This window comes from Trematomus bernacchii, unplaced genomic scaffold (genome assembly GCF_902827165.1).
Source record: "Trematomus bernacchii unplaced genomic scaffold, fTreBer1.1, whole genome shotgun sequence".
Lineage (NCBI taxonomy): Eukaryota > Metazoa > Chordata > Actinopteri > Perciformes > Nototheniidae > Trematomus > Trematomus bernacchii.
Window position 1 is genome coordinate 217,501 of NW_022987732.1, and position 27,591 is coordinate 245,091.

Here is a 27,591-nt window from a genome sequence, read left to right on the forward strand (position 1 = left end):
ACATCGATATTTTACTACTATATCACCGTTAATATGGCATAAGTGTCTTTTCCTGGTTTTAAAGGCTGCATATCAGTGAAATGATATCATTTTTCAGCCAATATATCCACATAACTAATGATTATACATCAAAAATGTTATTGTGGGATTATTTTGTAGAAGCACTGATAGTTAACCGTACAATATTGATGAAATATTGAGGTATTTGATGAGAAATATGTTGATTTTTGATTTTCTCAACATAGAAATGACCTGCTGGGGTTGGGCAATATATTGGTTTAGTTTAGTTTAGTTTATTTATTTATAGTGCCGTGGACAGTCCCCATCGATGAACTGTCACAAAAACAGTAAATGGAGCAGCTTTAGCCGACATGGCTAATTTCCAGCTGTTGTCCCCGGCCAGATGGTAATAGACACCCTTAAAATCACAATATATCAACAGCATTAGTTATAAAAAAATATAAAATAAAATAAAAAGGATGAAAGACAAGTAGATACAGGCGAAAGGATAAAAGAGGATAAAAGAGAACAATAAACAACAACACGTTACTACATACAGTACATGTCACATATAGCACATCACAATCACATAACAGAAACGAGGGGCAACATCCATGATCACAACATGTAACACAACATGTAACACACACGCCATACTCAACACAGACTAGTGTGTGCAGGTGTAGTTCTCAGTGAACCATGTTTTTAAGTGAGCTGTGAAGGTGGTACAGTATGTGTATGTATGTCTTTGATTTGAATGGGTAGAGAGTTCCAGTTTTGTATTGCTGTGACCGAGAATGATGACTGACCAAAAGTACTCTTCCTGAATGGGACTGATAGGTCGCCACGTGTGGAGCTTCTAGTGGTCAGTCTGGTGTTGTTACGTTGAGTAACCAATGAGTTAAGAGGTGGAGGGGCTGTGTTGTGCAGGATTGTGTACACCAGAACGATGTTCCTATACTTTATTAAATCTTCCCAACTCAGGATGTCATGCTTGTTGAGGATGGTACAGTGATGGGAGCGGTTAGGTTTCTGGTCCAGTACTTTGAGGGTTTGTTTGTACAGGGTTGCTAGTGGCTTCAGTGTGGAGCTGTTAGTTTGCCCCCAGCTTGTGAGACAGTATGTTAGATGTGACATGATCATGGCATTCATGTATAATTTGGCAGCATTCAATGTCATTGTGTTTCTTATGTATTTAAAATTTGCTAGGCTAAACTTTACTCTTTGGGTCACTTTTTTGACTTGTGTTTTGAATGTTAAATTAGATACAATAATTATTCCAAGGTACTTAACCTGAGGCACAATATTAATATGTTCACCTGAGATGCTTCTATTTGACACAATGTTGCATTTTCTTTTTGTGAAAAACATTCCTACTGTTTTGTTTACATTAAGCTGAAGACAGGAGCGGTGTAGCCAGCTAGTGATCAGCACTAAAGCTGAGGTAAGTTTATCAGCAGTCTTTTGCTTTGTATTGGCATGCACATATATCACAGTGTCATCGGCATATAGCTGTGTTTCCACATCAGGACAGACAGATGGCAGGTCATTAATATATAGGGTAAAAAGAAGTGGACCAAGTATTGAACCTTGTGGTACTCCGGTGCTTAAGCCTAGAGCTGGAGAGAGTCGATTATTGACGGTAACATGCTGACGTCTACCAGTGAGGTATGATTCAATCCAACTGAGTGTTAATGGAGAGCAGTTAAAAGCCGACAGTTTGGACAGAAGGACCTTATGATTGACTGTATCAAAAGCTTTGCGTAGATCCAGAAATACTGCACCAACAACACCTCCTTTGTCAACCATTGCTTTGACCTTTTCTATGAAAAAGCAGTTGGCTGTTTCGGTTGAATAATTTGCCCTGAAGCCAAACTGCATGGGATGAAGTTGAAATGGACTGTTGTTTAAGAAGGAGACAAGCTGTTCTGACACCCACTTCTCAGCCACCTTGGATACTACAGGTAAGATGCTAATTGGGCGGTAGTTGTTGATGTTCAGATGGTCACCTGACTTGAAAATGGGGGTTACAATTGCAGTCTTCCATGCACTTGGGAATGTCCCATGTAATACAGATGAATTGATGATTTGGGTAAGAGGGCAGACTAGGTAATCTTGCAGTGATTTAAGCATTGTAGAATCCATAGCGTATGTGTCCTTAGCTGTTGAAGTTTTAAGATAATTAATAATTGCTTTGGCTTTTAATTCCGATATGGGTTGAATGCAAAAGGACATCTTACTTTCGTCGACTTTGATAATATGTTCTGCTCTCAAGGGAAAGTTCTGTGCAATCTCATCAACAGAGTTGATCAAATATTTATATTTATTAAAAGCTATGGCAAGTGGTATTATATCGATATTGTATGTAACAACAAGATTTCTGATATTCTTATATGGCATAAGTGTATTTTCCTGGGATTAAATGCTGCTTTACAGTAAACCTAACCCTAACCCTTTTCCATTTGCCTTTACCCTCTTAACCATTATATCCACATAACTAATGATTTTACATCTCAAAACGTCATTGCGTGAATATTTTGTGGAAGCACCAATAGTGAAACCATAGAATATTGTTGATCATATCTATCGAGATTTAGATTTTCTCCATATCGCAAAGTCCTCTCTCATCATGTATAATCCCATATATCGATATTGTACCAAATATCGTCTCAGATTTCTTATATTCTAATATGGCATGAATGTATTCTCCTGGTTTTAAAAGGATGCATAACAGTGAAGTGTACTCATTATATCCACATCACTAATGAGTATACATCAAAAATGGAACTCTATGAAAGCACCAAGAGTTAACCCTACAATATCATCGCAATTTCCATATCGAGATATTGTTGGACCGTGCACAAGAGACCCTTTTTCATCTGGAGTCCCTGGACAGATGTTGCAAAGTCTCCCAGATGCTGTGGATTTGATCAGAAAATATCATATCTTTGATTTTCTCCACACAGCCCTAGTTTCTCATCCACAACATTCACCTGTTTGCAACTTACAAATTATGTATGACTTGTATATAGACTCTTATGGCCCTACTTCTATTCTATTTTATTATATTACTTGCACTATTTTATCTGTTGTATTGTGTTGCACTGTTGTTGGAGCCTGTGACCTCAGATTTTCATCGACATAACTACACTGTAGCTATGTACACATGACAATAAAAGCCTTGAAATCGTGAAAATCTTCATGCGGGGGGGGGGGGGTGGTTGTTACCAGCGTAGTGCAGAGGAGCATCTTTGTCCAGGGCGAACAGGGGGGGGTTGAGCAGCACCGTGTTGTCGTTCTCCATGACGATCCCCTGGTACTCTGTCTCGATCCATGGCTTGTGCTTATTGGCTGAACGGCACAGGGAGAAGACCAAAGAGGCTTTGGGTTAAATGGAGCAATTAGAAAAAACCATCGTGTCTATTTTTAAACACTCCATTATGGAAGAGGGCACGGTGAAGTGGGAGAAAACACAATGCACGTATGACCACAAGGACACAGTTTAATCACAGTCGCACAGTTCCTCAGTCTTTCTCCATCAAGGGCCCCTCTGCACACCTTCCCATTCGGCAGTGTAATTAAAGCCAGTCAGATTTCACCTTATCACACACACAGGGAGCTCTATTGCTCGTATCAATCAGACAAACTGGTCTGCCACGGGCGGCACATCGTAATGCGGGAAGGAACAGCAGAGTCAAAATCAAATGCCCGAGGTTTAATGTGAATCTAACCTTTAATTGCGAATTAATTATTCATCCTTGTGCTGAATGTTCTGCGCTGAGCGATCAAAGGGCAAGTTAATGAGCCAGAAGGATGACGATGTTACACCCCAGCAAAGAGCATAAACAAAATAGTGCCTCCTCTCCTGTTTGCTCAATCTCTCTCTTAACGCCGTGGAGTTTGGAATCAGACAGAAGCACAAGAGTCGTGTTTAGCAATTGCTTTGTTGTCTTCACAGTGAATCTTCCAGAAAAGTCTGACTGGAACTAATTGCGCGGTCTCGTCTGTGAGCGGAGAGTCGACAGAGGAAAACGCTGCTGGTTCTGAATCTGATCATACCGCTCTCTTCAAAGACAGGGCCGGGTGCCGCTTGAGTTTTCCGATTATGGAGCCATTCAAACACTTTTTTGTAAACCTTACTGGAGAATATAAATGTGTTTTGTTCCTCAGTGGTGGAAAGTGATTTAGCTCTACTCCTCAAGCACTCCTTTAACTACAAATTGGTGCTACTACACTCAATTAAAGATGGAAATCATTACTAATAACTATAACTAATTCAACATTTGCTCAACAACATTAAAATGCTGCTTATTAATTATTAGAATTACATTTTTTATTACACTACTTTGAAAGAGGCTATTATTCTGGAGACTGCTCTTTCATAACATTTAGCTGATAATAGATTAATTCCATTTTGAATGCAGTACTTTCACCTGAAAATAGGTATTTTTACATTAAAGTGGACCTATCATGCTATATTTGAATAATATAGTGTAGGACCATACCTATATAAGGCATATTTATACTTTTTTTTTTCAAAATACCAAACAGATCATGCATTTTAGCCATGCCTCATTTTGCTCAATTTGAAAAATGTTAGCTCTGTTTTTGCAAGGGCTGATTCTGTGAGAACAGCACCATCTACTGGCCTGGCATATGTACTACAGCGTCTCCAGCGCTTTCCAACGGCAATGGCCGTGGCTGTCTCCTCCTGATAGGTGGAGTTGGCCCAATAGCCGTAGCGCCACCGTCCTGACGTCAGGACAGTGTTCAAATCTGGATCAGTTTTTATCAGATCCGTTGCAGCCCCTTTTTTAGAGATTTGGGTATGGAGGAAAATAGAGAGGGTTGTGTTTTCTGACACTTGGTGAGTTCCCTGGAACACCGGGGACACATATTCATGTATAAAAGACGTACAAAAGTGCATTTTGCATGATAGGTCCCCTTTAAGGTATTGCTACTCTTAGAGTCAACGTGAATAGATATTTCACCAAAGCGGTCTAAAGAAAAAAAATAAGCATTTAATTTAACATTTTTAAGCACAATACCCAACATTTATGCTTTTAAATCAGGAGGATTTGCTGCTTTTCTTGGTCTTATGTGAGAATAAAAAGGGCCAGAGAACCTTAAATGGCCTTCAGAAAAAGAAAACAAATCCACAATTGTTTCACTTATTCTAAACTATATGATTAATCAAGAAGAAGATACATCTGCAGATTGAACAACACTTACATATTTAGAGGCCTAAAAGATCTCAACCTTCCTGCGACAGAAGCTAAAATGCTCAAATCTTCTGCATAGATTTTCCAACACGAGCGTCTACACAAGAACAAAATACTCCCAAACTGGCAAAGTCAGGATTCAGATAAGCACGTAATCACAGAATAAGTAAATGGCACAATCTTGAATTCTATGTTTCAGTACTGAGGAGGAATTGAGGTTCAATCAGAGATATTCATCCTCTCCTCTCAAGGTCTATCCTGACACCCTGTCCTCCTCCTCCTCCTCCCCCTCCTCCTCTGCCTCATCTATTTCCAGTCGTCTGCCATGTCTCTTTTTTGGTCATTTATCTCCCGCCCTCTGTCCCCACAGTTGATCCCCGCCCCTCCCTCCTCCGCTCTGCTCCATAGCATTAATCTGAGCATCAGGCCCGTGGATTACATCCGGGATTACAGATTGAGAGGCATCCCATCTCTCTCTCCTGGCACTCTCCTCGCCTGACACACACACACACACACACACACACACACACACACACACACACACACACACACACACACACACACACACACACACACACACACACACACACACACACACACACACACACACACACACACACACACACACACACACACACACACACACACACACACACACACACACACACACACACACACACACACACACACACACACACATTCCTATTCCCTCGTGTCACCTGATCTCACGTACCACCACCACCTCTTCTTGTTCCTGCTCCTCCCTGCTTATCAGCCAGCGTCTTTTTCGGCCTCTCCTGTCACATTTATTCCAACATTTCCCCCATCTTTGACACTCCATCTCCCCTTCCTCGTCTCCCCCTCTTCATCCCTCTCCTCCACCCCCACCCCCACCTCCTCCCTTGTCTGTTTTTATTCTCCTTTTCCCCCCAGCTTGATCATCATTGTAACAATGATGTTGAATCAGAGTCGTGGTTACCCAGGATGATGAATCTGCTGCAAACAGATTCATCATCTTCTCAGAGAGTCACATCACGGGAGAAAAGCGGCACATGCACACTGCGGGGTCACGAAACACACACACATGCATGCATATAAAGCCTATTTGTGGAGTAAAACACAGGTAAAGGAGAGCAGCTTCGGGGTAAAACAGCAGCATGGCACGTTGAAAGGTCTCAGTGCTCCCGTGAGGATGTCAGCCGTCATCTCAACACATCACAATTAACACAATGACGGGGAAACTGACCTTTGTTGCTACTGGCAACTGAAGTCAAGCAAAGGAGGAAGAAGGAGAGAAAATTCATTCTGTCCATCTGAGGGAGGAACGGAGAGGTGGGGGGTGAGGAAAGAGGGGAGGAATACAGTACATGCATCAACAATCAGCACAGGAAGAGACAGGTACAGTAACAAGAGGCAGCGAGAGAGTGCACAAAGTGTCACGTATGTAACCTTTAAGATAAAAGAGACCCTTCAAAAATAAACTCCAACTTCATTCAGAGGCAGCATAAACCAATAATGCATCATTATTTCCGCATTTTCCACAAAAATCTACCTGATAAGCGTGCAGAGCCTGCGTGCACATACCTGCTCGTGAGTGTGTCCTGTATGTCACTATGTGTATATGTGTGTGTGTCTACAATTGGTTTTGCATGTGGCTGTGTGGGTGTTTGCCCCTGTTTTAATTGTGGTTTGTGGAAGTGGGGAAAAAAATGCAGCTGCTGTCTTGTGGCCACAAATGAAAAATGAGTCCTTGGGGGGTTTTTAGGCTCTCATTGACATAACAAGCCTCTTCCACTGCTGCAGTCCTTGATATAGGCTACAGGACATACTCTGCAGATCTAATATATAGAGAAAAAAACTGCGAATATATAACAGGGGGCTCCATCTGGTCACAGGTCGCTACACACACATACAAGAGTATACATGCTATGCGACAATAATCAGATTACATTACAGGCTGATGTTGACACACATTACCAGCTCCTATAAATGCGTTGTTACAGCTTGGAGAGGCAGGGGAGGAAATGTCGCAGAAAATGAAGGTTAGCTGAAGCCAGATTTGACATTACCGTGGTGCTGAGTGTGTGACGGTGATGCTCCCGGTTGGTACCCAGACTTTACGCTCGCAGCATCCGCCTCTCACGCCCTGCCGCTCGGCTCGGAAATCCCCTCCTGCGGGGCTGGAAACCAAAACCTCCAGGTGGGGGAGGAAGAGGAAGAGGAGATAGAGATGAGTGTTTACAGCTGAGGAAATGACAAATTGAGACGTATATTCAGCCTAGATTTGGTGGCGAGGAAGATGAGAGCGATGGATGCCCTTGTTTTTTCGGCTCTACACGGAGGAGAGAAAAAACGGTGGGAATATTACGCTGCGTCCCCTCCCTCTCAGTGCTTCTTATCCCGCCCACACTGCGTCCTTCTCCCCTCTCTCTCCCTCTCTCTCTCTCCCTCCCTCCCCTCCAGACTGCTGCTCTGGCTCTTTTTTGCTGTTGAACGCACATTGAGAGTGACTCAGACCCAGCAATTCATCTGTTTATTCTCAGCTTTAAGGCACCCTTTGCCCCCCTCTCATCACAACTCCCCTTTGCCTTATAAATACAAATATTAATTCCCCACTGCTAAAGCTTTCCATCACCAGACTGCAACATGACGTCATATTACCCCCTTGCTGCCCATCGTGTCACACTTATAAAACCAATATACAAAGTCATTCAAACTAGCTGCACCTTTACCAGCTTTGAGAACACTTTGATGATCAATCATTATAAAACATATCATATATATTATTCTGACATGGACCAATCTGCACGATGATTACTTTTGGTACTTATAGTATATTTTGATGCCAATACTTATTTGAGTGCAGGACTTTTAATTGTAACAGGGTATTCCTACACTCTGCTACTTCTACTTTTACTCAAGTACAAGATCCTTACTTACCACCTCTGCCAATGGGACACACACACACACACACACGCAATAACTAGAGGCCTTGCTTGAAATGCAGCATTTTTAATGAACATTATAAAATTGTATTTGAAAATCACTTCCCCTCCCTCCCTTTCCCAAATCCATCCCCAAGTTTGTTTTTCCTTTTTGTACATTTGGTAGGAATAAGGCAAAAAAGTAGTCTCTTGAAATAGCAATTCACATCAATTAATAATCACCATGTCATGTATAAATATTACTAAAAATCTGGGCTGTTGCTACAGTGAGGTTCGTCCTGTCCATGTGTGTGTCGGACGGCAGCAGCAGCAGCTTCCTCCAGCATGCCATGGATCAGACAATCCAGCCCCCCACCCCTACCCCTACCCCTACCCCATAACCCTACCCCCCAAACAAGATTAAACTAACCAGAGGCATTCCCCCAGTGGGATGCTTCTACTTCACCCTCTTTAAATACCGCCTGCTGTTACAAACAGAAGAGCGGTGATTCTTTTTGTTTCCGTTGCTTCCAGTTCACATATTCGTCATTTTGAAAACACCATATGGAGATCATAGTGGAGATAGGATGAATGCAGAGAGTTGACTGTAGTGAGCGTGTTATTGGGCAGTGTTCAAGTCGTCTTCTGCAATGTTTCACTTTTGCATCTGTGCATTTCCGAGCTGAAGGACAGAGGAGTGGAGGAGACTGAAGAGAGGGAGAGGAGGAAACATGGAACAAAAGAAAACCTCAAGGAACATCAAACCAGAGAAAAAGTAAGGGAACAATGCAAATTATCTCATGAAATATTATCCCAAAGCTACAAAATGTTCTTTTTTTTCATATTAAAACTCTATAAAATCAAGTTTTTTTATATCCCCATCACAAATCAAAAACCAAAACAAATGTACTGTAAAAACATTCATTAATACAAGGCCATTTTGAGTTGGGGATTAGTGTACAGTGTGTGATTTACAGTGCTTGTATAACCACTGGCAGCCATTTTCAAGAAATAACCTCTCCTGATAATTATTATTAATATCATTATTATTATTATAATCAGGTCTTTTTGCACAAAGCATTTTTGTTGTATTACATTAGAAAGAGCCACATGTGCTGGCGCTGTGCTTTAACCTCCTGTGAAGTCTCGCTGCTGCAAAAATGTGGGCGGTAGACGTGAGAGAGAAATGAGAACAAAAAACACATCGGAGCCGTTGACTCTGAACCCGTTACTGTTGAGTGCAATTCTGTGTCGACAGCATGAAAGTCTCTCAAGTTCAACAACAAGTCCAACGTTTCTTTACAAAAAAAAAAAAAAAACAGGAAATCGCTCCTGATTGGCTCACAATTACCCCATGTGGCACGATGGTCATTTCCTGTAAACATTTCTCCGAATGTTTATAAAAAACACCCTTCCCGTTTAAAACACAAAAATATATAGAAATTTATTTTTTCATGGACATATATATTACTAAAGGCCTTAAAATATGTTCCATTCTGCTCCTCGAAAGTCGCAGTTCCCTTCAGTGGATAGTTAGCCTTAGTCGGACCTGGAACGAAACAGATATTTAAAACGGATTATTGACAGTTCAATCATTACTGAAACGTAACGACATTGCATACAAAAAGGCCTGCATTTGCTTACCATGCCGTTTTAGTACCAAGTTTTAATCCTGCTTTATCTCGCTCCGTTCTTTCCTAGGCACCAGCGCCTTTCGGAGATGTGGCATGGCTAAATAGGCTACGAGGAAGAATACGTGACCACAGAAATAGATGGACGTATACACCTGAAACGCAAAAGATTAAAAAAACAATCAATGGAATTCCAGATTATACGGGTTTGATTTGGCATTACTGGGCAACAATACCAGAATACATTTGACAGCATATTGTAATTCAAGTGGTCAGATAGAAAACGTTGTGATCAGTTTTCAGACATGAGAAAATCAAAACTGACGACCGACTTTTTCCAATCACAGGTCATTCCTATTGGCTGTTCTATCAATCAGCACATATCTCTTCATATGGTGAAATCTTGATTAAACCACATCAAATCCTACGGGAAAAGTTGCTATAACAACATTGGCAACACTCTGCACTTAAAAAGAAGAAAGTCTGGCAATAATAGGGAAGCATCTCAGAGATAGAACAAATGCTGCTAATATGTCAGCCTCCATCCAACCATTGCCAAAGGCGAATAGATCATGGCTGCAGTTAGAATAATCCAAAACTATGAGCAACATTTTCTCTCTCCATCTCTGAACTACTTTGCCAATATTGTAACTTGCTACTTGCACAAGGTTAAAGCTGCAGGATGATGGCTCTGTTTTCAAATGCCAACTCAAGAAAATCGCCGACACTGGAGAACCTCTTGAATGCAATATGTTGACAGGACATAAAGGAATTATTGCCCAATAATAAACCACCTTCCCCAGCTTTTAGTTGACAATCCTATGCAAACAGCTGCTCTGTCTCACCTGTCGCCATCAGAGGGTTTCTGCCTTTGTCCCTGCTATTCTCTCTGCTCACCTCACCTCACACCCCGATCCCCTGACAGGCAACACATGTCCCTCACCGAGCCCCAGGGTAAAAAAACACCAGCCACTCCCTGTTTCAGTGTCCGAAACGTCAGAGTAGCTCACCTGACAGACTGTGTGCCAGATGCTGAAAACACCTGCCTGCTATCTTTTTTTTTAGTAAAATGCCTTGAAGGAAAGAGCCTTAACAAAACAAACCCCTACTTAAACAAATTCTATATTGTAATTCGAATGGTTTCAAACTTGAGAAAATCCAACATCTGAAGGCAGACTTTGGCCATTTTACAGAGAGAGGGTCCTATTGGCTGTTCTATGAATGTAGACGCATATACATGTCCCTTCATATTCTAAAAGCTTGATTAAATGGCAGAACATCTGAATGTTGACATATAATAAAAAGGCTTAATGTTTGTCCTGTATGTTGAAAATAGAGCTGTTGTGATGCAATCAAGACTCAGACTTAAACTGCCAATAAAGCACAATTGTATCGTACAATCAAACAGTTTTTGTTATCCCAAGTTGGTAACCATCTTATATAAAACTGGTTCCTGGTGCTGGTTTCAATAAAGTGACTGGAGAGCCTGTCTTTTACGTTTATTGTCCCAAACACATTTGTGATTCCAAGCGTTTTTGATATGCTCTTACATGGGTAGCAAGTCACGATGCTATGTTTGAATCTCTTACATGATTGAGCAAAGAAATCCCTTAATCACAAATAAAGTGGCATGTATAGATCTCTCTGTATCCATATGCCATATCCCATGCGTGTCTTACCTTGAGCCATTTGTCAAAGGTGAAGAGGCAGACAGAACGGCAACATAGGGGGTAGCCCATGAAGAGCCAGTGGAAAAACTGCTGGACTAAATAGATGAGGGGGTAGAGAGGGCTGTTGGCCAGCTTCGTCAGCAAGGGACTGTCCTTCACTAGCGCCAGGGCCTGAGAGAGAGAGAGAGAGAGAGAGAGAGAGAGAGAGAGAGAGAGAGAGAGAGAGAGAGAGAGAGAGAGAGAGAGAGAGAGAAGAGATAAGATAAGCTATAGCGCGTGCGATGCGCTCGTAGGACCTCCTCTGCTCTCTTAGAATCGCTCTCTCTCTCTCTCTCTCTCCTCTCTCTCTCTCTCTCTTCTCTCATCTCCCTCTCATTTCTCTCATCTTCCTCTTCTGCTCCCTTCGCTCTATGTACTCTCTCCCCCCCACCCAATATTTTTCCTTATACATAAACACCAGTTATATAATAAACTGATGCCAAATTGTGACAGAAGTCAATATTGAATCACATGTTGTTCAGCAGTGAAATGCATTTCATCCATTTTGTTTACGCTATCTAATAACAAGAGACTGTCTCTAGTAAAGAATCGGTTTGCAAACAATTATAGTTTTATTGAAACAAATCCACAACCTAGTAGAAAAACAATACCCAGATGATTTGAGATTCCTGCACATATTTATCTTTAGGATATCCCTGCATCTGCTCAGTATGTGTACCTGTCTCTCTACGGTGATGATGAAGAACTCCATGGAGAAGCACAGGAGGTATCCGGAGTGAAGGCCATGCCAAACAGTGAGAAAGAGGAGTGTGGTCACATGAGACAGGGTCTTATTGCCCAGGAACTTCAACCTCTTGAAGACATGTCTAAAAAAAACAAAAGAGGAAAGAGTTATGGTTTGATTCTCCAGATGAGGGCAGTCAGAAAGCTTAGTGTATCACTGCCCACATGTTAAGCACTCTCACTCACCTGAAAGTTGTTGTTGCATAGCAACTGAGGTTATATTAAAACATTTCAGCAACTTTACATCCCATCATCTTCAAGGGTACTCAGCTATTCAATGCTTGCCAGTGTTAAAGGGTCTTTTTACACACAGAATGCTTTGGAAACTGTTTCTCATAGACTGGTGCACGCTGCAGATGTAAAGAGCGGGTCAGACAAAGTACATGAAGCACTGCGGCTGACATCTTTGTTTCAGTATGCTTGGAACAAAGTGCTCGTCTGATATTAAACAACATAAGACATAACCTTTCTGATGTCCTTAATGGGGGGATCATTGTTTGAACTTCTGGTGTAAGGGACACTTTGTCTTTGATGCCCCTCTCTATAACAGCTGACTTTTATGAAGCCATTTGGAACAGCTATAAAAAAGGTGTTTCAAACGGCACTTAATTGAAAGTAGCTTGTTTGAAGCACACTGACCCCTCGAGGAGCTTCTCCCTATCAGACTTTGTCCTCCTCTCCTCGTACTAATTAGTCATGCCTCTGATTCGCACTGGCTTCTTCCCAACTGTACGTTAGATGAATTTGAAAGCCGTACAGAAGTCATGCACGTTCTTTAAATTCCATTTCAGAGGAAGGAGGTTTAATACAAAACTTAACCCATTTTACATTAAACTGCTTAAGAAGTGGCGCACATGTGACTATAAATAGACTTCTCTTTGTAGGTCAAACAATGAGAGCATTTTGTCATGTCTGTATTTTTTCTGCCAAGGTCATGAAGGCTCTTTATCAACAAGCTTTACCGTATAATGTGGAGTTCTGAAAGAGGGACTGTACTGAAAAGTTTAATGTTCATTTTTTCAGCATGTTTCATTTATTCTGTGTAAGGCGGCGCAAGTATGCTAACTGTTACTCTTTATTTGTCTCATACTGCAGCACCTCTTTTCACCCTCTGTCTGAAACCAGAGCCCAGTCTGCTCTGATTGGTTAGCTGGCCGGCTCTGTTGTGATTGGTCAACCGCTTAGAGATGTCCCGCCCCTTAGCCTATCACGGACAATGTGTTGGAGCGCTAGCCAATAGAGTTAAATAGAGATGTCACTATGTTAACTCCAGAGTGTTGTTAAGCTCAGAAGTCAAAATGTATTAAGATATAAAACAGACATGCAGCCACCTGTATTAATAAAACAGTCCAGCAGCACAAAAAAGTCTATTTATACAACCAAAATAACAAAATCTATTTCTCTGTCTAATGACGTAGAACAGAAAATCCCATTATAAAAGCCATTTGGTGCAGCTCTGCTTGCTGAGAGGAGTGGATCTCCACTACAGAACGATGCCCCTCCTCCTCTCCCAGCTCTCTGTGTCTCATGGTGTGCGTTACGTGTCTAATGCATTCAACTGAAATGGACCATGTAATAAACTGTATGTTTAATAAATTGCTTCGCTCACTGTGGTCGTATGTTTAAAATGGTTTATGCACGAGGCTCCTGCTTGATATCAAACTTTTAACCCCCTCCTCAGATGTGTCTCCCCTCCCTGTGATAACTCCTCTGGTGTTAAAACAAACTGTGAAGAGAGGCTGCAGCAGCATGTGATGCCAGGCTTTTACTGTGAAGCACTGCCACATATGCAGATTGGAGTGAACTATAATACCCCCTCTACTTTACTGCCATCATCTAAATCAATATTTAACTCCTACAATCACGGTTTAAACACAAATGAGATAGCTTAACAGATTTCTCCGGGCTCGGCACTGACCTGGCCACCCAGGCGTTTGTGTTGATGTTGAAGGAAGAGATGGTTCCTCCAAAGAGAGGCGCGGTTTCAAAGACCCACACCTTCATGTTGGCACAGGCGTCCCATCTGTGCTCACCATCCACCACACCGTTGTAGCCTAGTCCCGATAATATACATACACCCTCCTGCAACAAAACATTTTCATCTCGTCAGATCGCACCATAAACCACGAGAACCTGATAAACGGGGAATATTCACATGGGCTGATCAGGGTGTGACAAAAAAAAGATCTAATTATGTGTGAGTGTATGCAAAGGTATGTCAAGGGTGGTGTTTTACTCTTAATGCTCTGTATAGTTAAAATCAGCTGCTGTCTGTAGCTACAGCTTTATACAAGTTATTCAAGGAAACAAATCAGTAGGCCGCTTTTTGACAAACTCATTTCATGCGAATCAAGAGGTTACTTACCGCTATAACCCAACAGCTGACATATTTATACAAGATGACTTTCGCCCAAATCAGAACAAACACACAGCGATACCAGAAGGGCTGAGCCTGTGGAAAACACAACGTTTCATATTTTAGACAAACTACTTTTTTTGTTCTTACAAACTTTAAGCAAAAAAAATAGATGAACATTATCAATATCTAACATTGGAAAATAGTTTATAGGTAAAGTAGCACGTTAACCAGGCATGGCCTAGGAGCAGCAAATACACTTTAAAGGTCCCATGTCATGCTTTTCTGGTTATTACCCGTCCCCTTGTGTGTTATGTAGCTTTCTATGCATGTAAACGGTCTGCAGAGTCACAAACCCTCAAAGTACACCCTGTAGCGAGTAAAACTCTAACACAGAAAAGACCCGTCTATGCTAGATTTCTCTTTTTCCATTGTTTACTTCCTGGGTACAGTGACGTATTTTGGGTATAGTGACGTAACGTAACGGCTCCGCGGATTGGTCCATTTGGACGTTACGTTACGTCCGCGGAGCCATTACTTTTGGACCAATCTGCGGACTTCCTCACACACACACACACACTCGGCGGGACGTTGCGAGGCTAGCTGCTGCGAGGAGCGGGACACTGAGCTGGCTCACTGGTGAGGGGTCAGCGAGACAGCGAGACACCGCGGAACTCAGCCTGGGCACACACACACAAACTCCCAGCCAGGCTGCGGGTGTGTGTGTGTTTCAGGCTGAGTTTTGCTGTGTCTCGCTGTCTCGCAGACGGCCACTGGGCTCACAGGGAGGGGGGGGGCAGGAGCTCCAACAAACCGTTTAGGACAGAGAGTGAATACACATTCTATACAGAGATGCTGTATGAGAAACCAATGTGAGTTTGGAACATTGCACAATATACATTTATTTTAGTATACCTCAACAATGGAATTATGATCAGTAGAAATGGCCATGACATGGGACCTTTAAATATACACATCAACAGAAGACCAAAGAGGTATATATATATATATTTATAAAATATCTATAGAATACACAACATAATGCATATTTTAGAAAACCAAACTACTACAACTAGAGTGTTAAAAGCTTTCCATGTGTTTCTTTTGTATGGCAATGAGGTAAAGAGATGTGCATATTCAGCATGTGCAAGGTTATTGAATGTTATGTTTTTAAATATTGTCGTTCTCACCTCAAACTCATCTGTTAAGAAGTAGCTGTCTGGGTAATAGGGACTAAATATTGTATATATCGTCAGGCAGAGAAAACCCAGAGCAAACCTCTTCATAGCCGGTGTAACGCTGGAGGAGAAAGACGGACGAGATGACGATGGGAGATTAGCGGTGGATATTGCAAACTGCAGGGATCTGATACTGCACAGTTGGTTTATTGTACAGATAGGACTTTTCATCACTGGTGATTGTCTCCCTCTTGTACCTGTTGGGAGGCTTTCCGGGGCTGTCGGTGAGCTCGCCGGCCAGCAGCTTCTGGTAGCTGCGCAGCGTGAACTGGGGCCCCACCAGGAAGCCTCCGTAGAAATAGGAGAAGCCGCACACCTCGAGCAGGGAGGGCACCGAGGGGAGGGCGGACTTCTTCTGCTCTGCACTCAGCTCGGACTGGAGGTTAAGGACATGAGAAGACATATATTAAAGAGGGCAGAAGGAAGGATGAAGAGAGGAGAAGAAGGGAGCAGAGAAGGGCCGATAAGTCCTTTTAACAGCATGTTAGAAGACTCAGGGACAGTTTCATCCCACAGGCCATAAGACTGTTAAACACCTGAACTTTTGAAAGAACAGCCATAACGTTCATCTGTTCAACTTACACATTATACATCTAATATATCATATTCCAATTACTTGTATATAGGCTCTCTTTGCACTTCTATTTTATTTGTATTTACTTGCACTATTGTATCCGTTTTATTGTGTTGCACTGTTGGAGGAGCCTGTGACCTATTGATTTTCATTGATATATCTACACTGTAGCTATGCACACATGACACTAAAAGCCTTGAATTTTGATACAGGAAATATCTAGTTACAAAAGGATGACTTTAGAAAGAATATTGACTGACCACAAACTCAATATCGCTGCACTGAATACTTATTAACTGGCGTTTAACTGCAGGCTGTACACTGTGTACTTAACATTGATAATATTAACCAGATTGGAGCAGATTTGTACATTTTGACACAGATACAACAGAATGAATAAGCACAGCGTAAACACTCATTAGAATACAAATCAAATAATGCAACAGAAGGGGAAAATAACAGCTGTCAGAGACACACGAGAGAGGAACCAAGCTCACTGAAGACGAGTGAAAGAACAGGAAAAAGGAAGGGCTGCTCAAAAGATAGTTTTTGAAAGGAAATGAGGGTGAAACTGGTGAAGGGAGGGCAGGGAATGATATGATGATTCCCTCTACACTGTAGTAGCTATCTCTTTGGGTTGTGTCATTGTGATTAATATTGCATCAATGTGATAAAGGAATTTGGAGTGATCCAGTGTATTAGTCACACTTCCTGTATGTGGTTTAAATAGGGCTGCTCAATTAATCGTATTTTAATCGCAATTACGATTTTGGCTTGCAACGATTATGAAAACAACATAATCGAAATAAAACGATTATTCTTCTTTTTTTTTGGTTTTTGAGTTGAATTACTTAAAGTTCAGGGTAACCAACTGTTAAAAACATACTGTTCACATTTTTCTTTTCAATAAATGGATGTTTTCAAAGTAAATGGATAATCGTTTTTAATAATCGTGATATCAATTATTGACCCAAATAATCGAGATTATGATTTTTGCCATAATCGAGCAGCCCTACGTTTAAATCAATTGAGTTTCAGTAAAAATGTGTCATCGAATGGCGCATTTCCACTACAGCGCGGTTTAAGCGTGCCGTGCCCGGCCCGTGTTTGGTTGCGTTTCCACTAGGCGTAGTTCCGGCTAGCGGGTACTTTTTCACAGTTTTCTGGCTCTCCAAAATCGAGGTTCTTTCCGGGCCAACAACCGAGCTGAGTATGCTAAACTAGTGAGAGAATCGCTGGCAACTACAACAAAATGAACATATTTGACCGTGATTTAATTGTAATACACGTTTCAAAATGATGCCGAAGTAACAACATACTGATACCGGTTAGTAAAAACCATGAATTAATGCTTTGACAAGTCTGCAGACAGACGGCAGGCGGAAAACCTTTTAAAATGCGTGTTTTCTGAATGGAGATCGGCTAAGCTAACTCAGTATATGCTCCGACCGTCCACACTCACAACAACGGCCTATACAGACATAAATAAACCAGCGACTGTATTCACCATGACACAGGCAGTCTGTGGTTTGTACTTGTTTAACTTTTGTCTAGTTTCTGAACAGATATGAGGAGCTGTGAGCTCTGAGTGCTAACAGCTAACGGCTGATGTTGGTTTTGTGTTTCGCATTGAAGATGACGTCACGGCTCCGCCTACACTGCGTTACTATAGTTACTACCCCAGTTCCTAAACTGTAATGGAAACGCAGCATAAAGTGAGCCTGGCCTACCAAGGCCTAACTATACCGTACTAAGCCGTGCGAGGCCCTGCAGAACACATGCAGCAACATCCTCTCAAATGTCCTTTATAGTTTTCTTACTTCCTTTTAAGAGTAGTTTTTAATAGGCTTGGGATTCAAATTCTAGCGCACTCGAGCTGGTTTCTCCATTCTTACCTACCCTACCCTTAAATAATGCAATAATTAGAAATACGCCAACATATATATGAATCTAAGTTTGACAGAATGATATTCTTGCTTTTTTAGTGTTAATGTAAAACTTGTGTTTCCTTGCAGTAGTCAAACGAATTGTCGACTGAATACAAAACATTTTCAACTTATCCTGGTAAAAGTACTCTCAACTAATAAAATGTTAATTAAATTCAGAAAAAATACCCCAGGAGTGATTTGGATTAAAAAGAAAAAAGAAAAACGATTCTAGGATAAGAAGAAAAATAAGGAGGACATTGGTTTTTATATAATTCCACGAAGGAGGCCTATAAATTACATATACCACACCATTTCTCCCTCATCATCACACACCCTCTGCTGATATTTCTCTCCCCTTTATTGTGTCCCGTTTCTCCCGCTCTACTCTCGCGTCTTGTCTTTTCTCCACAGAGCCTTTAGTAGGCAAATAGAGCGCGTCTGACTGCAGCTACGTATAAAGGAGGGAAGGCCGAGGGGTCAGAGCAGCTCCTCACAGACACAAAGCCCCTTTGTTATGTTGCAGTTATCTTAATACCGCTCTGGGTTGGTGGTAGTCATGCTTTAAGGTTTCTGTCACTATAGACTAATTTCAGCCTCTCCATTTTGAATATTTGAATATTTTTTTACATGATAGGAAAGGAAATCTTTGAGTTTTGAGCTGAACATTTTGATTTTTTGATTAACAGGGTATATGCAGGAATCCTGAAGTCACATGTAATACTTTTTAAGACCTTTTTTAAGACCCTTTCCATACATTTTAAGACCTCATCGCCACTTTGAGTTTTAACCGGTTACATTGGCGACACACTTGACCTCACATTTACTATATACAGTATTGATTGTCCTTCCTCCTTATCTTCCAACCATTTGGACTGTAGAATACAACCTCTTTGGACAATTTATATACTTATTGCAAACAAGCTACAAAATGGAAAATGCCGTTTAATACTTTTTAATAGCCTTCATTTTGGCTAAATTGATTTATCAACTTTTAATACTTTTTAAGACCCCGCGGACACCCTGATTAAGTCTTTGAAATACAACTTTTAGGCTGGGATATTTCTGCAGCTCCACAATACTTAAAAATGTGGTTTTAACAGGTCTTACCATTTAATAAATATTGTGCTTTCTGTAAATGTAATAATGAACTAGCCCATTTTGCAATTTTGAATAAATCTGTATGTTTTCACATCGTGATCGTCTGCTTGTTTTTGGTGAAAACAATCAGATATCCTGCAACAACTCATCTGCCTTTTCTTCCACACGACAGAATGACACAAATAAAATTACAATTACAGGAACTAACAGACAACAAACAAACGAAGGACATTCCAAGACAGACCACATGAACGAGGAACGAGGAAACAGGCAAAAGCAAAGAGATCAACAAACTCACTGGTTCCTTCCCGCCGTCATAGTAATCAAATGACAAACCTGTAATCAGAAAATGCATCTGGTGTCAGAAACTATGTTAGGGTGACTAGTGCTTGATGTCATTATCATTTTGATGAACACTGTTAAAGCATGCAAAGGCCATGTCAGCAGTTCATCAGTGTGTTAATCACTCACTGGAGAACAGGGGGAGGTAACAACAATGGCATCAGGAAGACATGAAATGGGAAACCATCTGCAAGGAGAGCAAAGAGAGTCAACTCACCAACAAGTTTGAGTGTGAGGACACAATGAGGCATGGTCCACTTGATGTCATACTCCTCTGTCGCTGTGTAGTAATACCCTGCCAGCAGGTACACCTGCAGGAGGAGAGAGGGAGAGGATGACATGACAGAGCAGATGTTTATCAGAGTTCTACATCAGAATCAGAATTCCTTTATCCGTCCCACAGAGGGGAAATGTACATTGTTGCAGCAGTATAGATAGAGACGGGGAAAAAAATAACACACTATTAGATCAAAAAGGCATGCACATAAAACTAGAAGGCAGTATTTATCAAATAAAATAAGTGTAACATTGTAGAATACTGTGTGGTAGTGGGTAGATTGCAGTGATAAGCAAAATGAAATTATATATTTACATAATAACATGCAGAGGCTGGTTGGAATGACTACGTAAGACCCCATTTACACGGGAACGCAAACAAACCGAATTCAATATCAAAAAAGTATTCCGTTCACACGGATACGGCTCAATAAACGTGTCTCGACCCGCTCGACCCGCTGAAGACGCTGTAGTACATAGAGAAAAGTAGCGGATACAACCCGTTTTATTCTCGTGTAAACAGCACCTAAGAAGTAGCAGCCAGTAGTAATAACATAAGCTAGGAACGTATTGGACATAAGTGTTGTTGCCACAAGAAAGAACAGAAAGGGGAAATTCACTAAAACCAATCACAGGAAGTGTGGTGCTGAATACAAAGGAAATCTGACATGAGCACATTCTGTGTAAAACAATGTGGTTTCCATTATCATGCTCCTATAAAAGGGTTGCGCAATAAATGCAAAAGCATGCAAAAACACCGGAACCAGCAATCTCCAAGGAAGGATGTGACTACATCATGAGGTTATTGGTTATAGAGTGGACTGGGATGAGTCCGAAAACCTGGTAAAGAGTCAGCATTGTGCCACTTCTGGTTCTCTCGTCTCAAAGTCAACAGTTTGTTTGTGGTTAGAGGGCTGAAATAAAGTCTGTGGTTAACATAAGCTGAAGAGATTTTAACGCTTTGTTTTCCGTCATAAAATAAGTCAGTTAATACTCCACTTGTTAATATCCAAAGCTTCTATGTGTCATAAAAATGTCGGTTGCCAACAAGTGACTAACTTATCTACTAAACATCATCATGCTGATCATTAGCCAGCCATGTGAACAGGATGTATTTACTTTATAGCTTAACGTTAGCTCTTACTTCTGGCGAGTGCATTTACTCTTAAAAAAAAATCATAAAGTGCTGTTAATATGTTGAAACTATCCTGCTGAACAACACATGTAGGTATTCAAAACGTGTGTTTGTCACTGTTCTTATTTTCTGCAATACAGTAAACCGATATCCAATAGAAAATACCCTTGCTTTTTGTGGAAGGACTCTTTGCGATGCTAACTTCCTGATCGGCCTACTAAAGTACGTCATCAATGCACCACTCTATAGGTGGCACTTATGGCGCATTTCCACTGCAGGGCCTCGCACGGCTTAGTACGGTATAGTTAGGGCTTGGTAGGCCAGGCTCACTTTATGCTGCGTTTCCATTACAGTTTAGGAACTGGGGTAGTAACTATAGTAACGCAGTGTAAGCGGAGTCGTGACGTCATCTTCAATGCGAACCACAAAACCAACATCAGCCGTTAGCTGTTAGCACTCAGAGCTCACAGCTCCTCATATCTGTTCAGAAACTAGACAAAAGTTAAACAAGTACAAACCACAGACTGCCTGTGTCATGGCGAATGCAGTCGCTGGTTTATTTATGTCTGTATAGGCCGTTGTTGTGAGTGTGGACGGTCGGAGCATACTCTGCGTTAGCTTAGCCGATCTCCATTCAGAAAACACGCATTTTAAAAGGTTTTTCGCCTGCCGTCTGTCTGCAGACTTGTCAAAGCATTAATTCATGGTTTTTACTAACCGGTATCAGTATGTTGTTACTTCGGCATCATTTTGAAACGTGTATTACAATTAAATCACGGTCAAATATGTTCATTTTGTTGTAGTTGCCAGCGATTCTCTCTCTAGTTTAGCATACTCAGCCCGGTTGTTGGCCCGGAAAGAACCTCGATTTTGGAGAACCAGAAAACTGTGAAAAAGTACCCGCTAGCCGGAACTACGCCTAGTGGAAACGCAACCAAAAACGGGCCGGGCACGGCACGCTTAAACCGCGCTGTAGTGGAAATGCGCCATTATAGTACAGGTGGAAAACAGAGTGTAGGCATTAACAGGGCAATTAAAGGAAATTGCAGAATGCTGATATTAGACTGTGCAGACAAACAGAAGAAAGAACAAACACCAGAGCCACTGCAGTAGCAGTCTGACAGGGGACCAAAGGGAGATAACGCTATAAAAAAAGTAAGCCTGGATGAATTGGATAAAAAGGGGAGAGGAAATAAAAAGACACAGGGGGACGTCTCACCATTTGAAAGGTAAAGCTGCTCAGGACAGTTGTTACCGTCCTCCCCATGAGCCTCATCATCAGGAACTGGACGAGGACGCATACTGCAGAGTGATAGATCTGAGGGCCTGGGGGAAAAAAGAGGGCAGAGGGGGGGGGGGGGGGGGGGGGGGGGGGGGGGGGGGGGGGGGGATGGTGAGTGCAGTCAAGTGTGACCTGTAGGACTGGACATGGCATGTTTTCCCTCCACACTTCAATACTGGCACAGATGGAAAAAGAACAACAAGGCAAATCCAGCAAACACACATCCCTTTCCAAGAGTGTTGGAAGATGGATGTTAGCAGTTTGTGTTTCACTATGGCATGCTAGTCTTAGCTCTGAAGACGCTTCATTCATTTAACTTTTTATCTTATCTGGAGAAGCACTTCCTACCTTTAAATGTCACTTTAGAAATATAAGGATTGACGAAAACTCAACGATAATCAGTTTTTTTATTATAAGTGACGTGAAAGCATCAAATATTACACATTTTAGACGCTGAGTCGAGCTAATGTTTGACCTTCATGCTAAGAAATTGACAAATAAATGTTATGAATTATAAGAACGGTTGACGAATAATTTTCTGTGGCTTTACTAATAAATGTTTCATTGTCGATTTAAATTAGAAATCTTTGGGGTTCGAACTGTTGGACAAGCAATTTGAAAGCTGACCAAACAATATTTTACATATGAAGACATCTTAAGCAATTAGGTTTTAAACTTAAAAAAAGGCAAGAGTGCTTTCTGTTCAAGTTCAGTCTTTCCTCTGTCACATTATATGTAACCTGTGGAGTTTTTGGAGCATCACATCGGCACTGTATGTTCAATAAAAGAGCTTGATTTTGCCAGTGACGGGCACACATTTGTTATCATAAATTTCTAAAAACATTATGACGTACATTGAGGGTGCGTAATTGCCCTAAAGGATGACGTTGCAGCTAATTTAGTAGGTGCAGCTTGTTCAATAATTGGCCAATTTTGAAGATTGTTGTTCCTTTTAGTCAGTTGAAAGCAAAAACATAGGGAAATTGGCTCCTGGCTGAACACAAGACCTTTGCTAAGGTTCAAGGACACAGGTTTTTTGTTCCTTGGAAATGTATTTAAACATGACTTTTGGTGTGTTTACAAGAAAATAAAAAGTGCAGTTTTAAAGAAGACCCCAAAAAAATCTTAACCACCTCAAAGAATAGGAGCTTCACAACAAAATCTTTAAAACCGAGGCTTCCTCTTCATCTCACCAAAGTTGAATGCAGCTAGAGCCAGTCCAGATATCGCGTGGAACAAGTTTATAACGGTGGCAGTCTGGTAGAACAAATACTTCCGGTACACCAGAGCACAGGGATACCCTACAGGAGAGAGAGAACAAAGGTTAAAAACAGCTTAATATCTGCTAAGAGAGCCATTGTTGACCCCCCCAGATATCAACACCTTGACCTTGTGGTAAAAAAAACACATGGCACATACTCAGCAGCGTGTGTGCGCGTGCGTGCGCGTGCATGTTGCTGCAAATCTGGCATCTCAAGGAGAGAGAAAACTGTCGGACTATGGAGAGGACAAACACTAACCAGGGATCATGGATAAATGTCGTCTTCATTCTGACTCATTATAACATTATTTTTGATGTAAATGGAAACTACTATTCAAACAACTACATTGTAAACATATTTTTCAGAGTTACGATGCATTTCTGGTGTTATTCAAGGTGTTATTTAATTGAGGGGCCAACAAGCACACAATCTGAAATGCCTCTTTTTCTTTGGATGGGATGAAAAAGTCCCTACACCCATTTTCCTCCCTGGGGTTAGCAAATAGTTACAATGTGTGAATATTACATTTCCTTTCCTTAGCTGATGCTTTTATCCAAAGAGACTTACAATAAGTGCAACAGACCTTGAAAATACAAGACATTGCACCAGCTCATATACAATTTCATATTTAAATGTGCTTCATTTGAGCAGTTCCTAATGTAAGTAGCATTGAAGCAACACATTTCCATCTGCCTCAACTGGGTTACTTTTAAAAAGAGGGCAATTCTCTTTAATTGTTTCTAATTGTCAACAAATCCAATGAAGCGACTAAAAGCAACAATGTAGTGTCGGTGCGGTTAAAGGCTAATGTATTCCTCTTTGACCTAGATTGTGGTCTAAACACACCGTTGCACATGATCCTTAATGACGATGAAGAGCAGGGGGCACAGGTTTATTTTAAGTCAACCGCACATGAACCACAGTGCTGCCATATACACACACTGGTGCATATTAATACTTGTGTATTTATATCCAGACCAAGTTGTTCCTATTTGAATGTTAGTTTGCAGTGACCTGGAGTCAAAGTAAACTTTCAAATAGAACGATTGCAGTACAAATATTAAGAAAAAACGATAACAATGTCATCTTTTAAAATAATTAAACCATAGTTTCTACACTTAAAAAAAGTCGTAGGGAAGACAAAGAAATTAAGAACATCTTGATGAAACATACGCAGTCCAATATGTCAAGTGTGGAGCTGCTGTAGGGAATTAGTTGTCTGAACCATGTATGCAAAGTATTTCTAACATCTGAGTGCATTAGTATACATCAGCTCTTGCAAAGTAGTTGGTTTACATCCGCCTATGTTTAGCAGACAATACCTTCTGTTATTTCATGCACCACAGTTGTACCATGGCAGCAATATTATGCAAGCCACATTGAGCAACACAGGGACAAGGATCATGCAACAGGCTGACTTAAGTTTCTTTCAGGCATTAACCAACCAAAGTCTGATCTGCAAGGCCATGTTCAGTGTATTGTATTGCCGGTATGAGGCGACAGAGAGAAATAGACGTGTCCATGTGTCAGAGCAAAGTTCAGAGAGAACAGCATGGAGGACACCCTGTCCCCATCCAGACCTCTGTTACACCCTGTCATTTAAAAGTACTGCAACACATGCTATAATGAAACTGCAGATACTACATTTATGAAAAGGCTCGCTCCAACCTTTTAACCCCCTCACAACGGTCTCCCCTCTACTCAACTGAGTGGAAAAATGGAGGGTAGGGGGCACATTTTGGCAGCCTGAGCTCATTCTCCTTGACAAGCAATTCCCTCCCCCAACAACATTGGGATTATTATTTTCACCAAGACCAGTCTCGATCAATTATGCAAAACCCACAGCACACAAACAATGTTACTTTGGTTTTCTGAATCTTCTGAAAACTGTCCAGCTAGGTTGACATAATTGTGTAAAGTCTGTAAGCTAGTTCAACAATTGGCAAGCTTAGTACAATATTTCACACACACAACTATCATGACAGTGGCAAGTTGGTAGTACCTTTTTGAATGATTTAACATTTAGTAAGTGTACGAATTATTGAAAGGGTTACTGGAGATATACATTCAGTTTCTCAGGATACAATAGTTAATTAGCTAACAAAGCAGCAGTCCAATACAACTTTTAGCTAATTCAACAACATATTACACAGGAAACTAGCAAACACCACTTTCATGTCAGTTATAAGTTAGCCGTTTGTGTTTAGAATCAGTTTAGTTAGTGTGCTATGTTTGTAAAGGCTAACTATATATTTGGTTTCTCTGGATATGTATTTAACTAGCTAACACAGTAGTAGTCCAGCACAACTGGTTCGGTTGCTAGTTCAACAATAAGGTATTGAAACTAAATATTTTACACGAAACTAGCAAACACCACTATCATATCAGTTACAAGTTAGCCGTTGGTATTACTGTTTGGAATGAGTTAACGTTGAGTTGGTGTGGTGTTTATTTTAAGGCTAACACGAGATATATTTAGTTTCTCGGGATATTTATGTACCTAGCGTACACAGTAGTAGTCCAACACAACTGGTTTGGTTGCTATTGCATCAATAAGGAAATTAAACAACATATTACGAAACTAGCAAACACCACTTTCATGCCAGTTATAAGTTAGCCGTTGGTGATGATGTTTTGTATCAGTTTAGTTAGTGTGCTATGTATGTAAAGGCTAACTATAGATACATTTCGTTTCTCGTGATATTTATCTACCTATCTTAAACAGTAGTATTCCAACACAACTGTTTGGTTGCTAGTTCAACATTAAATACATTTAAAAATCATATTTTACACGAAACTAGCAAACACCACTATCATGTCAGTAACAAGTTAGCCGTTGGTGATGATGTTTTGAATGAGTTAACGTTTAGTTAGTGAGCCTTTTTTTGTAAAGGCTAACTAGAGATATGTCTTTTAGCTCAGGTTTTTTTTTAAGGACACTCAATATTTATCCAGCTAACACAGACCAACTGATTTGTAGCTATGTGTCAGTGAGTACCTGGCTGAGCGTTATGTTAGCAGTGAGTGTAACAGTCACACAGAGCACTTAAACCTGCCCGCTGATGGATGCCATTCCGGCTAGCTACACCACAACAACCCGTAAGTGATTCGTGAGGCGACACTCACCGATTAAAATAGATAACATTAGTCGAACTGCTGGCTCCGGGGAACCTAAGGACTCCGAAAGATTCGCCAGCAAGGGAGCCGCCATCTTTCTTGTGGGCGGAAACGTCTCTTCGCGACGGTTCAGTGAACTCTACTGACTCACGGCAGACATCCACACAAACACACGCTCTTTAAAGGCCCTTCAACCTGCTTCAAAGTTACACTGTGGGATTCTCCTCCTACTTCTCCTCCCCTCCGGTCTATCTATACCACTCTTTTATTGTTTTAACAGCTTTAGATTGGATTTATGGGCTGACAGGTCGGCTATGTGTAGCAGCACAGCTCTAATGTAGCAAAGCTGTTAACTAGTGCATGAAAAGTGTGTGAAGATTAACCCCCGATTAGACACACAAGTGACATAATAAGTCTGAGTGTGCCCTCTTGTGTAGACATGCAGGAACAACACCAATAAAAGATCCATGTAAAACTGTGAAATGCATGTTTTAAAACCCCATGGGATGGCAAATTCATAATTGGCTCTTAATTACGTAATTTGGGTTTAATTTGCTTATAGTAAACACCATATGAGAGCACATCAAATTGCCCTCCCCATTATTGATTTGCAGTAAGGCCAAACTACATGTAAACATTTACAATACACTTCCAAAAGTCTTAAAACTGAGATGGTTTACATCAAAAAAAGAAAGTCAGTTACCATGTTAAACTTTTTTTTAAATGTTATTCTATCCAAAAATATTTAACTGT

At 41.0% G+C, this 27,591-nt stretch overlaps 2 protein-coding genes across 3 annotated transcripts in view; both read right to left on the reverse strand.

The window, feature by feature from the left end:
• The window catches only part of clstn3 (calsyntenin 3), a 51,787-nt gene extending 44,185 nt beyond the window's left edge, over positions 1-7,602 (reverse strand). For both annotated transcript variants that reach the window (XM_034145771.1, XM_034145772.1), the window contains exons 1-3: positions 7,292-7,602; positions 6,469-6,535; positions 3,229-3,351 (exon numbers count right to left, since the gene is read on the reverse strand). In XM_034145771.1, coding sequence (XP_034001662.1) covers positions 3,229-3,351; positions 6,469-6,535 — 190 coding nt within the window. In that variant the 5' untranslated portion in view covers positions 7,292-7,602. The remainder of the gene's footprint in view (positions 1-3,228; positions 3,352-6,468; positions 6,536-7,291) is intronic.
• Positions 7,603-8,213: 611 nt separating this feature from the next.
• On the reverse strand, positions 8,214-27,151 carry lpcat3 (lysophosphatidylcholine acyltransferase 3). The gene is made up of 13 exons (XM_034145762.1): positions 26,848-27,151; positions 23,653-23,760; positions 22,397-22,503; positions 19,984-20,077; positions 19,723-19,760; positions 16,022-16,200; positions 15,777-15,885; positions 14,596-14,682; positions 14,149-14,312; positions 12,166-12,313; positions 11,457-11,618; positions 9,791-9,932; positions 8,214-9,695 (listed from the first exon to the last, which is right to left on the reverse strand). The coding sequence occupies exons 1-12, from the start codon at positions 26,930-26,932 to the stop codon at positions 9,813-9,815; spliced, it is 1,401 nt and encodes a 466-aa protein (XP_034001653.1). The 5' UTR covers positions 26,933-27,151; the 3' UTR covers positions 8,214-9,695; positions 9,791-9,812.
• Positions 27,152-27,591: the final 440 nt, after the last annotated feature.

Coding starts and splice junctions, on each gene's coding strand:
- lpcat3 (XM_034145762.1), bottom strand. CDS start 26,932: ATGGCGGCTCCCTTGCTGGCGAATCTTTCGGAGTCCTTAGGTTCCCCG. Junction 20,078..22,396: donor GCAGCTTTACCTTTCAAATG/GTGAGACGTCCC, acceptor CTCCTCCTGCAG/GTGTACCTGCTGGCAGGGTA. Junction 16,201..19,722: donor ATGACGGCGGGAAGGAACCA/GTGAGTTTGTTG, acceptor CTTAACCTCCAG/TCCGAGCTGAGTGCAGAGCA.